At 34.6% G+C, this 13853-nt stretch overlaps 1 protein-coding gene across 9 annotated transcripts; it reads left to right on the forward strand.

Annotated features, from left to right (window-relative positions):
* The first annotated feature begins 3650 nt into the window (after positions 1 to 3650).
* Positions 3651 to 11867, forward strand: LOC137640055 (uncharacterized). 9 transcript variants are annotated; one of them, XM_068372470.1, is made up of 4 exons: positions 3651 to 4351; positions 4478 to 11386; positions 11513 to 11603; positions 11739 to 11867. In XM_068372470.1, exon 2 carries the CDS (start codon positions 5005 to 5007, stop codon positions 10567 to 10569), a length of 5565 nt encoding a protein of 1854 aa, XP_068228571.1. In that variant the 5' UTR covers positions 3651 to 4351; positions 4478 to 5004; the 3' UTR covers positions 10570 to 11386; positions 11513 to 11603; positions 11739 to 11867. The 9 variants fall into 9 exon arrangements, with proteins under 9 accessions (XP_068228571.1, XP_068228575.1, XP_068228570.1 ...); XM_068372474.1 differs by having other exon boundaries at positions 4478 to 11150; XM_068372469.1 differs by having other exon boundaries at positions 4478 to 4568; positions 4704 to 11386; positions 11513 to 11867.
* The last annotated feature ends 1986 nt before the right edge of the window (positions 11868 to 13853 follow it).

Here is a 13853-nt window from a genome sequence, read left to right on the forward strand (position 1 = left end):
GCTCTTTCACAGGACAGGTCGGTTCTCTTCTACTATGCATCCCTAGGGGCACATACATATGAACTTAGTAACTGTTAGATTATCCCAAATAGATTATTCTCGTGGCTTGAGGGAAGGCGCAAAGTTACCAACTAGATAAAAATTCAGGGGGACGAACCTTGCTTTCAAGGGAACTCTCTGTCTCAACTGCTGACTTGAATGAAGAGTAAAATGAAATTAACGACGAAAGTCTTACATAATTTACATACAAAACTTATATCTACATGACAGGAACTCATCTTACGGGATGGCTATTCATCTCATCAATGCACAAATGAAATATATGAATAAATCATGAACAATCTATTGTATTTACTCTACACTAGACCAGTTTCGTAAGAATATATAATATATATATATATATATATATATATATATATTTATGAGTATGTATATATATGTATGTGTGTGTGGCTGAATGTATTTGTAACTTCCTTATGGGTAACGTGTACATGCTCACCGACAGTGATATCAACTGTGGCGTGGACCTTAGATTTGTTATGCTAAATATGAGAACACTTATGTGTGAATTGATGGCATGCTTTTAATATAAGAAAGATATAGCTTACGCGAGTTACTTCCTATTAGGAATCTTAACTATAAAAATACTTTAAGAATAGTTAATATGGTTTCCAATTTAACACACGTATGATAAACTTAAAAAGGTTACTTTTAACATATTTACCAAGTTTCGTCATCTGTAAGAATTCATTATAAACAAAACTAGTACTAGATCTAGAACTTAACCTTTTGCATCGTCATTCAGTTAGTTCGTTATGCATGTTTTATAAGATTTTTCATAATTCCGACTATCCTTTACATTCAGATCTTCCTGTTGCAGCCATTTAGTCAATTCACCACCAGTGAAAAAATTAAGTACTGAGAGCTTCAAAAGATCTAAATTTTATTTTATCAGTGTACTATAAAACCAACCCTAAAAACGTCCAAAGTAATGAACAATTAAAATAGAATATTTCAAGAACAGTATCCACATTAAAATAGATTTTTCATATAAAAACTATAAACAGAGATTTATGTCAGCCTGTTCAACATAAAAACATTCGCTACAAGTTTGAACTTTTGAAGTACCACCGATTCAACTACCTGATTAGGAAGGAAATTCCACAACTTGGTCACAGCTGGAATGAAACTTCAAGAATGCTCTGTAATATTGAGCTTTATGATGGAGAAGCATGCCTATTAGAATTAACTTAGTGGGCACCTAATATTGCGGACAGATCGTCCTAGTCAGTACAGTACGTCCAGGAAGATCTGTCTGTAATATTAGGTATACAGTTAATTCTACAGGTCATGCCTTCTAAAGCTCAAGATAAAATAGCATGCCCGAGAGTACCCTCAAGCAGGGAAGAAGAATGACTGGGTGGAACCGGTAAGCGAGACTTTTCATTGCAACAAGAAGCAAAAGCATTATTCTACCGTCTGTTTACATGTGTTTACATATCTTAGATGCATGGCATAGGCTTATAAGTACATGTAGTCTGATTAGTTGACTAGAAGTTTGTAATTATAAAACTACACAGTTTAATTTTCTATGACATTGTCGTTTAGATTTCCACATATTTTGGCATATTTTGACCAATGGATACTTTAAAAGTTGTAAGTTTTATCCATCAATCACCAAAATGTTGTTGTAATTTAGTGATGCGAGAGATCAGCATCTCGATATTGTTTTCACCTTAGTCGTCATTTCCTTTTCGGGCTGCAATAAGAAAAGATCAAATTCTACAGGACCGAAAAGGAACCGAGTTTGGTCGACTACATGTGCTTTGCGGCGCCTCGTCCGGGCTTCGGACTCCTGCCACGGTCGTCGCGTTGCTGTCATCTCATCATCATCCTGGCCGTCCTTCGTGTTTATATGATATATCTCTTACGTCAGTGGACTTACGGCCTGCCAACGCAAGAGACCGTGTCCTGCTATATGCAGGGCAATCTAAAACCAGTCAATCAACCTCAGTCGTTTCAGTCTACAGCTTGACGACATTAATTCTACCAAGCAGGAGCCAGTGCTAGATTTTCACACGGCATTACCATGTTCTGCAACTTATATGGACCTCCATGGGGATCATCTCCAAAACTTCCCCACTGTAACTAAACGCCGCATGCTGGAACTCTTTCCGTCTTATGAAAAATGTTATAACGATAAAATAGAGATGTTATATAATCAGAGTTAAATGTTTCATCAATTTGTATATTACTTCAACCACGTAAGTACTTATACACTTTATAGCAATGTCAATTAATTCTTAGTTGTTTATCCATGGAAAGCATTTGTACAAATTAACATATTTGGTAATCGAGTTCACTGTAATTTATATCTGGAGATTAAAGACAGGAGAAGAATTCTGATATCTGGTTATGTTTTTCTTGTTAGATACATTCGCTTTGGTAGATTCTCGAAAGATCAGGAAGATATAACCAAGATCCTGAATATAACATTCGTGACAGCTGTGATATTCCATAGCCTCTGTACCATGGTCTTCCACTGCCTTGGGGTAGAGTTTTCTTGCTTGAGGGTACACTCGGGCACACTAGTCTGTCTTATCTACACTGCTCTGGGGTTTAATCTAAGAATCAGAATTAGAAAGACCAATGTATGTATAAGAGAAGGAATTTCCAGTGAACAGCGGAGTACTCCAATGTGTTGTCATGTTGTTTATCCTCCTTGTGGATTTAGTAATGCATACAACAGTTGGGGATGGTGGAGAAGGACTGGACAGAATTCGTAATAGGAAATTAACGGACCTAGACTATGCTGATGACGCTCTCCTCATTACCAGAACACGACAGGATTTGCAACGCTTGATTACCAGAATTCATGAAATATCACAGGAGGTTGGGTTAAAGATAAATAGAAGAAAATCAGATGATAGGAACGGAATATGTAATGGAAGATGAAATGTCATCAGAAGGAGAAAGGATTAATTAGATAGAATCGTTTAAATATTAAGGGACTATGATCACTAATACAGGGTCTTTAGAATTTGAATCTAATGAAAGACAAAAAAAAAAAGAAAAAAAAAAGCAAATCAGACAATGGCCAGGTTAAATAAAATTTGGAAGTCAAATCGCCTGAAATTACATATAAAAATCAGGCTATATATCAGTTTAGTGAAGTCTGTGTTATTATATGGACATGAGTCATGGTATGGCAATGAAACAATATCCAAAAGATTTTATAGATTTGAGAACAAAGCCATCAGAAGAATATTTGGAATGAAATGACAGGCCATGATTAGAAATGAAACTATAAGAGTGATTACTCTAATGTCATATGTGGATGAGATCATGATGATGGGTAAATGGAGATGGTTTGATCATGTTCTTCGCACTCCCCAAGTGAGATTAGTTCACCAATCATTTAATTGGGCTCCACTAGGCAATAGAAGAGTTGGAAGACCCAGGCTTACATGGCTGAGGACTATGAAGCGTGAATTAGTAGATGATGAATGGAGAAATATTGATATAAAAGCTCAAGATAGAGACTACTGACGAAATACTGTATAACCGAGACCCTTTGAGTCAATAGGCGTAGATGATGATGGTAAACGGAAATTAGTATTTCTTACGTTTGTTTATTAGTATATTTATATATGTATTTATTGAAGTAAGGAGGACTTTTCTCTTAAACTATTAAAATAACTAGTTGAATTACATTTATATGCTTGGTACCATCTAAGTCCTGCTTGCTTACTACGAGCTAAGTAATTAGCTAACAAGCCTGCTAATCACGCCATTTTCTCTTTACTTGGGAGGTTCATGGATATACCCAAGTCAGTCTGGCCTAGCAAACCATACCGTCCATATCTTCACTGGCAGTATCTGGACTCGAAGATTTTAGCTGCATTGAATTTGTACTACAAGATTTTTATCATTGAATTTGTACTGTGCTGCTATTTTATCGAACCATGTCTGGGTTACGTGATTCAAGTGTTAACACATTTACGAAGTTATTCATCATGAACTAACTTCCCTTAATTTGGACTCTGAGCTTCCTCCGACATGAAACTTTAAACTTCGAGGGCATTCGACTCGTCTCATAGCTTGCATGGATAAAGGTGAGAACCAAGCATTGTTAGGGGTTTCTAAATGTTTAATGGTAATCATTATCCGTTGCCTTAAGCCTTCAAAGCACCAATATAAAAATAGATTCCTTCCTCTCTGATAGATATATATATTGTGTACTATTAAACTAATTGTGATATTTGTACAATACTTTCGCTAAAGTATAATTGGTGAAGCTAGGTCGTCCTGGGTTATCATCCTGCGTTCATCTTTCTTATTTATATTATTGGTAAGACTTTATATTAGATTTAATTCGAAAGGTGAATGTTATAGTGAATACATTATATAAAATTATATTGCTTATATTTATAGCTTCAGGACAGTGTTTGATGTCGGAATGAATTTCATTTTCCAGGATATCATTTATCCATATGTTTAATTGAAGTGGCTTAGTCCGAGGATAAATTCCCTGTTTCTTACATTGGCGAGCACTTCCAACATTATCGGTAATGGCTTATTAGGTTTATATAGATCATATATGCAATTTACGATTTATTCATATATACGTTGTTCAAATTGAATTTATATAATTTCCTTTCTTTTATTATATTTTGATATATTTGTTTTTGTTGTTTATACAGGTGAGGTTGGAAAAGCTGAAAGTAGTTTGGAAATTACCCCTAGATATAACCACCTTCAAGCATTCGGAATAGACCATTTATAGCATTTTTAATTTTCTGAAATGTTTATAATAAATTTGGTGAATTGTTTTGAAGAGTTTTTCTAACTACCATTGTAGAATGTTCAAACTTCAGCTTATGGCGCCCAACGTGGGGCTTTGATGGAGACTGCCGAATTTGCCGGAGTAAAATTCTTGTGTTTGAGGGTTGCTCAGAGTCCAATAATTAATTTTCTTTTCTAGCTCGTTATATTTTGTTAAATATGAATAAGTTGCAGATATTTGTAGGTCAGCGGAAGACTATTAGGAAAAAGGTCACTGAATGTTTTAATAATGTTAATAATTATGATTCCTTTAATCCTTCCGAGCGTTTGTCTGAGAGAGCTATTCTCTTACATTATAAGGAAAAGTTGTCTGATCTCGATAGTAAGATTCTAGCTGAGAAATTTTTTGATAGAGAAACTGTAGTTGAGGCTGATTTGGAAACTGAATTAAATTCATGTCAAGATTATTTGGATAAAATCGAAAGGTTATTGCCCTTGCTTGATGTTTCTGCAAATCCTTTTTCTAATTTAACTGATACTGCTAGAAGCTTGCTTAAGCAGCCCACAGCTCCTCTTCCAAAATTTAGTAGTAGAGAAGGGGAAGATTTTTTAAGGTTCATAACCGAGTTTGAAAACACAACCAGTGCATTTAGTTATCCAGATAGGGATTTGTTGCTTTTACTAAAACAGCAAATAGATGGTAGGGCTAAGTATTTGTTGTATAGTTTAGAAGCTGACAAGCAATCTTATAAAGATGCCAAGGAGTTGTTGGTTTCAGCTTTTGCTTCTAAAGAAGCTAGAATAAATTCTACCATCCAGAAATTGTTGAATCTTAAGCTTGGAGAGAAGGATGATCCTTTCATATATATCTCAAATCTGAGAACTATTTGTGAGGCTGTTAGGACGTTAAAAATTGATGCTAATGAGTTTACAAGGTTTTTTGCTTGGCGTGGTATTAATGATAATTTCAAGAGTCACTTAGTTCAAATCACCACGAAAACTCACCCCTCTTTGGATGATATTCTCGATAATTTTTTTAATGCTAGTGAGAGGTACGAAAGTACTAAAGGAAAAACTTCTCAAGAGATTAGAAATAAGTTCAGAAATACTCCTGTTAAAGATAGTACTGATAGTTTGGCCATTAAAACTAAAGTAATGGAAAGTAAATCTTCTGTACCAAACTGTCTCCTTTGTAGTAGAAGTGATAGTAAGGAAACTAATCATTATGTTAATAAATGTCAGAAATTCTCTACTCCTGCAGAAAAAGTTCACATAATTGAGTCTTTCGGAGGTTGTGTAAAATGTGGAATGTTAAACCATATGTCTAGCGAGTGTAGGTTTAGGTTTAAAAAGCGTTGCATAAATTGTAATGGTTATCACATGAGTTACCTTTGTGTGTCAGAATCTGCAAGGGATAGATCATCTCGGACTAATAAACATAATTCTAATGCCAAACAGGAGGCTAGCAGTGGAGTTGCTGTAACACACCAGTACTCGACGAATTCCATATTGCCCACATTTACTTTTTCTCTTGAGGGCAATGATAGTGTCTATAGGGGTTTGAAGGACAGCGGTTCTCAGAGTACATTTGTGTCTGCTAGATTAGCAAATTCACACAAGTTTAAAATTGTTCACTCAAACATTGAGCTCACTGTCAAGGGTTTTAATGAGAGTAAAAGGTACTGTACTAAAGTTATTAAGATGCCTCTTAGGATTGGAGATTCAGTGGAGCATATTTTGGCAATTGTGGTTCCGGAGATAAGCATTAATTTGGAGTTACCCTTTCTTGGTGAACTTGTTGAAGCTGTGCACAGTAAAGGGTTAGTACTTGCTGATAAATTGTTGAATAGTAATTTGAGGAAAATTGATAATGTGCATCTTTTGCTGGGCACAGATTCTTTCAGTTGCTTAACGGGAAAAGAGATAGTGATTGGTAATGTGAGTCCCTCTGTGTACATTGAATCTAAAGCAGGAATAATGCTCACTGGTAATATTGAAGCTTTGCTTGCCAATTTCAGAGGTACAGATGGGGGATTGGGAGCTTGTTTATCAGTAAGTAAGGAAGCTAATTGTTCAAATATCCATGTTTATAGCAATTCTTTTTTTCTTAGCAATAGTGTTGATATTTTGGAAGAGAATTGCCTATCAGGGTTTACTACTAATACATTTTTTTCAGTCCTTAATGATAAGGGTGATATTTTGGAGGGACAATTGCAGCGTGCCACTGATCAAATTCTCGAATCTGAGTGCAAATGTTTCTTGAATTATGATCAAACGAATTATTGTGAAACTAATACAGACCTTGACGAAAAGTTAACTGAATTTACTTTAAAACAGATTAGTAGAAGATCTGACGGAAGGATAGAAGTTCCTTTGTCATGGAATACCAAAGTGTCTCATTTACTTTCTAAAAATGAGGTGTTATCTAAGCTCATACTTAAGTCAAACCTTAAGAAGCTCAGGAAGAATGAATGTCATTTACAATTAGTTGATCAAACTTTTAAAGAGCAGATTAAGTTGGGTATCATTGAGCCAATATATGATTTAGAGGTTTACAAGGCTGAACATCCCTACTTCTCTTTTTTGCCTCATATGCCTATTTTTAAGCTAGACAGAGAGTCGACTAAATGTAGGGTAGTGTTTTTGTCTAATCTCAAGGAATCTTCTAAAAGCACATCTTTATCACATAACCAGTGTATGTTTTCAGGACCTATTTTGAATCAGAAATTGTCATCATCTTTCCTTAATTTACGGTTTGATAAGAATTTGTTAGTTTTTGATTTGCAGAAGGCGTTTAATATGCTTGCTTTAAGTGAAGCTGACCAAGCTAGATTACTGTTTTACTGGTACAAGAATGTTAGTAAGGGAGATTTTTCCTTGGTTGCATTTAAGAATGTTAGGCTTCCGTTTGGATTGAGATGCAGCCCATTTTTACTTATGATATCTCTGTATTACATATTAGTTGCACAAGCATCTGACCAGTCAATGTTGTCTGAATTGAAGCATTTAATATATTCACTTATATATATGGATAATGGAGCTGTCACTTTCAATGATTCAGAGAGTTTATATTGGGCTTATAAACAGATTCCATGTATTTTTGAGCCATACAATTTCAAGGTTCAACAGATTGTCACTAATGATAGGGATTTACAGGATGTAATTGATGTAGAGAATAAAGTAGTCACTCCTGAAACAAATAAACTGTTCGGTCTAACATGGGATAGGTACTCTGATGAGATATTTACAAAGCCCATTAATCTAAATGCTGAAGCTAAGACTAAAAGGTCCATATTGCAAACTATTGCTTCCCAGTTCGATATCTTTGGATTTAATATGCCATTATTTAACAGGTGTAGATTATTTATGCATAAATTACAGTGTCGAAAGAAACTTGGATGGGATCAAATACTATCTCAGGAGTTGCAGAAGGAATGGCAAAATATTTCAAAGCAGTGTAACAGAGCAGCACCTTTACGTATTTCTAGATCTGTTGGTCCTCGTAATGGTGAATATAGTATTTTAGTGTTTACAGATGCCAGTCGTGATATATATGGATGTGTCCTTTATTTGCTTCATAATGAGTCTAATAAGCTTAGCTTCGTTCATGCCAAAAATAGGCTAGTTAATAAACAGCTAGATGGCAAGTCGATACCAGCCCTTGAGTTAAATGCAATAAGTTTAGGAGTAGAATGTGCTATGGAAATTTTCAATGACTTATCTGGGTCACATTGCATGAAGCCTCTACAGATTGTGAATATAACTTTATATACAGATTCCATTTGTGCTTTACATTGGCTTAATGCATCTTCATCTAAACTAGATAAAATGAATAAACACACAACATTTGTTCGCAACAGGATTCATAATATTCAGAGAAAGTGTGAAATGTTTCCTGTCACTTTTAAATTTGTTTCTGGTAAGGCAAATCCTGCAGATTTGGTGACAAGATGTGTGTCGTATAATCAGCTCATGAATTCTAATTATTTTTCAGGACCTAGTTTGGATGAAGCCAATATTCCAGAGCTATCAGTCACAATACCAGCATTTGAAATTGGTGAAGAGAGCAATTGTTCCCATGGTCTTTCTGTGCTTTTGTCCAGTGCGGAGCCTCTCATTGATATTAACAGGTTTTCCAGTTTTAGGAGACTAGTGCTAGTATATCGGAGAGTTTTGATGTGTGTCCAGAAATGGAAAGTTAGAGCAGGGTTGAAGTGTGATAATGACGATTTTAGTACTCCCTACTTTGTTCAAGCCCTTAATTTATTGATATCTTTTGAGCAGAAGAAATATTTTTCTGAAGTTTTTGAATATTTCAGTCAAGTTAATGTGCCTATTAAAGACATTCCTTCTATTGTGACAAAGTTTAACATATTTTTTGATGAGCAAGGTTTGCTTAGAGTAAGAAGTAAATTTAAGAAGTGGTATTTAAACAAAGATAACAAGTTTCCCATTCTACTGCCTAATGATAGTTATCTCACAAGACTTATTATAATGAATGCTCATGATAAATTACTTCATTCTGGTAGTTATGCCGTATTGACCGAATTAAGAAGAAATTATTTCATACCCAAACATTTTTCTACTGTTAAGAAAGCTTTGAAGCAGTGTGTTCATTGCCGTCGGTTCAATAGTCGTAGCATTAAACTTAATCAGAATTCCTATAGAGATTTCCGTTGTAATCCACCTAATGTACCTTTTGCCAATATATTTATAGATTATCTTGGTCCATTTTCAGTTAAAGTTAGTGGTGGGACACATAAATTATGGTTATTATGTTTGACTTGTACTTGGTCTAGAGCAATTAATATGAAGATAGTTAAAAGTTTAAATGTAAGTGAATTTTTAAGAGCTTTTCAGATGCATTGTTTGGAGTATGGGATCCCTCAGTTGTGCATTAGTGATCAGGGATCGCAGCTTGTAGCCGGAGCTAATATTATTACATCGTTTATCAGGGATCCAGAAACTTTACTTTATTTTGAAGAAAATAATGTTGCCCCTCTTTCCTTTCAACAATATTCCAAAGGTGCTAGTCAGTTGGGATCTATGGTTGAGGTGTGCGTTAAAATGGTAAAAAGGTTAATTTTTGGAGCAATAAAGAATAACATTTTATCCTATTCGGATTTTGAATTTTTAGTATGTAATGTGATCCATCTCGCTAATAGACGTCCCATAGCTTTTAAGGAAGTTGTTAGAAATGATAGTAAAGATTCTCTTCCTGAACCAATCACCCCTGAACATTTGATCAGAGGGTATGAGCTGTCTTCTTTAAATTTGATTCCTGAATTGCAGAGCATTCCACAAGATCCAGATTTTGATTCCAGAGACATAGAGAGGAGTTACCAGGGGTTGTGCAAGGTTAAAGAAAATCTTAATAATATTTATCATAATGAGTTTTTAGGTAATTTATTATATCAAGCTATTGACCGAAAGGACAGGTATCGTCCGGTTTCTCATGCATTGATAAAGCCAGGAGATGTAGTTCTTGTGAAGGAGGAACATACTAAAAGGAGTAATTATCCCCTAGGATTAGTTCGCGAAGTTGTAAGTAATGATTTGGGAGAGGTGACACAAGTAACTGTACTGAAAGGGAAAACTAAAAAGATTAGTAAGTTACATGCAAGTCAAATAATTCCTTTCCTTGAGATTAATACTACTGATGATGTAGTTTGTAATACTGATAATAAGAATGTTCCTGGTGCTGATAGAAAGAAAATTTCCTCGCGGCCTAAAAGAAAAGCTGCTACGGTAAGTGAGGAAAGAACAAGAAAAATTTTGCTCTAATTTCATATGTTCATTTACAGCGATGAAGATTTTTTACCTTTGAAAAATCTTCATCCTCTTCCGTGGACTAAACGGAAATTAGTATTTCTTACGTTTGTTTATTAGTATATTTATATATGTATTTATTGAAGTAAGGAGGACTTTTCTCTTAAACTATTAAAATAACTAGTTGAATTACATTTATATGCTTGGTACCATCTAAGTCCTGCTTGCTTACTACGAGCTAAGTAATTAGCTAACAAGCCTGCTAATCACGCCATTTTCTCTTTACTTGGGAGGTTCATGGATATACCCAAGTCAGTCTGGCCTAGCAAACCATACCGTCCATATCTTCACTGGCAGTATCTGGACTCGAAGATTTTAGCTGCATTGAATTTGTACTACAAGATTTTTATCATTGAATTTGTACTGTGCTGCTATTTTATCGAACCATGTCTGGGTTACGTGATTCAAGTGTTAACACATTTACGAAGTTATTCATCATGAACTAACTTCCCTTAATTTGGACTCTGAGCTTCCTCCGACATGAAACTTTAAACTTCGAGGGCATTCGACTCGTCTCATAGCTTGCATGGATAAAGGTGAGAACCAAGCATTGTTAGGGGTTTCTAAATGTTTAATGGTAATCATTATCCGTTGCCTTAAGCCTTCAAAGCACCAATATAAAAATAGATTCCTTCCTCTCTGATAGATATATATATTGTGTACTATTAAACTAATTGTGATATTTGTACAATACTTTCGCTAAAGTATAATTGGTGAAGCTAGGTCGTCCTGGGTTATCATCCTGCGTTCATCTTTCTTATTTATATTATTGGTAAGACTTTATATTAGATTTAATTCGAAAGGTGAATGTTATAGTGAATACATTATATAAAATTATATTGCTTATATTTATAGCTTCAGGACAGTGTTTGATGTCGGAATGAATTTCATTTTCCAGGATATCATTTATCCATATGTTTAATTGAAGTGGCTTAGTCCGAGGATAAATTCCCTGTTTCTTACATTGGCGAGCACTTCCAACATTATCGGTAATGGCTTATTAGGTTTATATAGATCATATATGCAATTTACGATTTATTCATATATACGTTGTTCAAATTGAATTTATATAATTTCCTTTCTTTTATTATATTTTGATATATTTGTTTTTGTTGTTTATACAGGTGAGGTTGGAAAAGCTGAAAGTAGTTTGGAAATTACCCCTAGATATAACCACCTTCAAGCATTCGGAATAGACCATTTATAGCATTTTTAATTTTCTGAAATGTTTATAATAAATTTGGTGAATTGTTTTGAAGAGTTTTTCTAACTACCATTGTAGAATGTTCAAATTTCAGCTTAGATGGTAAAAGATTTGATATTGAAAACAAACGGTCACCATCAGTTGGACATCTGAAAATATTTGACTCAGAGAGAGAGAGAGAGAGAGAGAGAGAGAGAGAGAGAGAGATCGTACTACAGTAGCCAACGATAACGGCCTCTGAGTCTAATCATCATGTTGTCGGAGTGGTCTGACGATAGAAACATCAATATAAGAACGTATTATTTCACAATTTCCTTTAATTTGTTTCCACTATATGTTTTACTACATCAATTTTATTTGAAAAGGTAGGATGCATCGATGCATCTGCGACTAAGTTATCAGCTAGGTAACATACATCTTAAAATCATGCAATTTGAAACCACTACAATCGAACCCTGACTGTTTCAGCGAGGCTTTGATTACAACCACAATATCGCCTCAAAGAAGAACTTTGCTTTCTTAATCACTATAACAAGCATCCTGATGAAATCTGAAAAGGTAAAAGTATATCAAATCTGTCTTTTTAATAAACAATCCATTGGCAACTTTTTACCTCAAATCCACCAAGCGAAAAGTATAAACAAAATAGTAATAATGAAAATTCTAGTCTACTCTATATATTTTACAAAGTTGGCCTACTCGCATTTACCCTAGTTAAAAACTTGAAGTTAAGCATGAAAATAAATTCCCGAGATATTCCTAATATAAAATAATACGGACCCTTTTATATGACCCCAATCATCTAATTTATTTTTATTTTCGAAAATTCTAGTACATATGCCATGCCTTTCTCAAAGTTTAAAATGTGCTAAATGATCTCAACTACTATTTCCTCGTAGGGTAATACTTTATCCTTTATGATTCAACATCCAACATCCCGTTCACAGTAACGTAAACATTACCCATCATAATTCAAATGTTACCCTTTCCAAGTATGAAGACCTAACATTTCTATGATGATTAAGTATCATTTCCTTATTATTTACCACGAATTGGGGGATTTAGATCATGATGCAATGATTCCGGTAAGATTGGATTTTTCAATCGTTCAACAGTTTAGAATAAGTCTATGGAGGTAAGGGCAAACACCCATTAATTAGTTTGTAAAAAAAGGTGAAGGAAGGAAGCGGTATACAAATCGAAAAGCAAACCTACGAGGCAAAGATATAAAGTGGCATGCAGATTACGTTTATAAAATTTTAAACAACTAAAACTAATCCAAAAGAAGTTATTCAACCAGGAACCATGTTGTACAAAATAAGGGAAGTTACACACAACTCAAAGTTAATTTTTTGCGTGTAAACAATAGCTCTACTAACTTGAAATTTTCCGTTTAGTAAATCTATATTTCTTTTTAAATCATGAACGATTGGATTTATAAAATTTCAAATTCGGTTACATTAAGCCATGCAATATTTAGATAGAAAAAATCAGACCTTTAATGACATAATAAATAATTTCTAGACCACTACGGAAATGACATTTAACTGAACTTACTGAAGATAACAGTCAAATCGGGGATGACCAAGCGTCGTTATGGGATCGCTAGTTTTGAATTAAAGTCGACAATAAGGTTTCCTACACCAGAAGCTAGTATACGTTTCCCTATACTGTCGGTCTAACTGCTCAAAGATTCCACAGGACACTGGACGTCTAGACGGTCTACACCCGACAAGTTCGGTGACAATGACGCCCCAGTGACAGACGTAGAAACTTCTCAGCTTCTGTAATGTGGTCCATTTCGCGTTTTCCCGTTTTCTATGACTTGAAAACGTGACTTGTTAAATACATTCTCGCCGTGACTGAAGTGAAGATTACCGGATAAACTCAGTAACCTTTTGTTTGCAGGGCTTTCTCTTTTATGACACCCTCTTCGTCAAAAAGTCTTCTTCAGTAAACGTTTACTTTTCGAATAAAATTAGTCGAAAATGCACTTTAAAGATAATAATTGTATTGATCATAGACTGCCATTGAA

The sequence above is a fragment of the Palaemon carinicauda genome, chromosome 4 (assembly GCF_036898095.1).
Source record: "Palaemon carinicauda isolate YSFRI2023 chromosome 4, ASM3689809v2, whole genome shotgun sequence".
In the NCBI taxonomy this organism is placed as follows: Eukaryota; Metazoa; Arthropoda; class Malacostraca; order Decapoda; family Palaemonidae; genus Palaemon; species Palaemon carinicauda.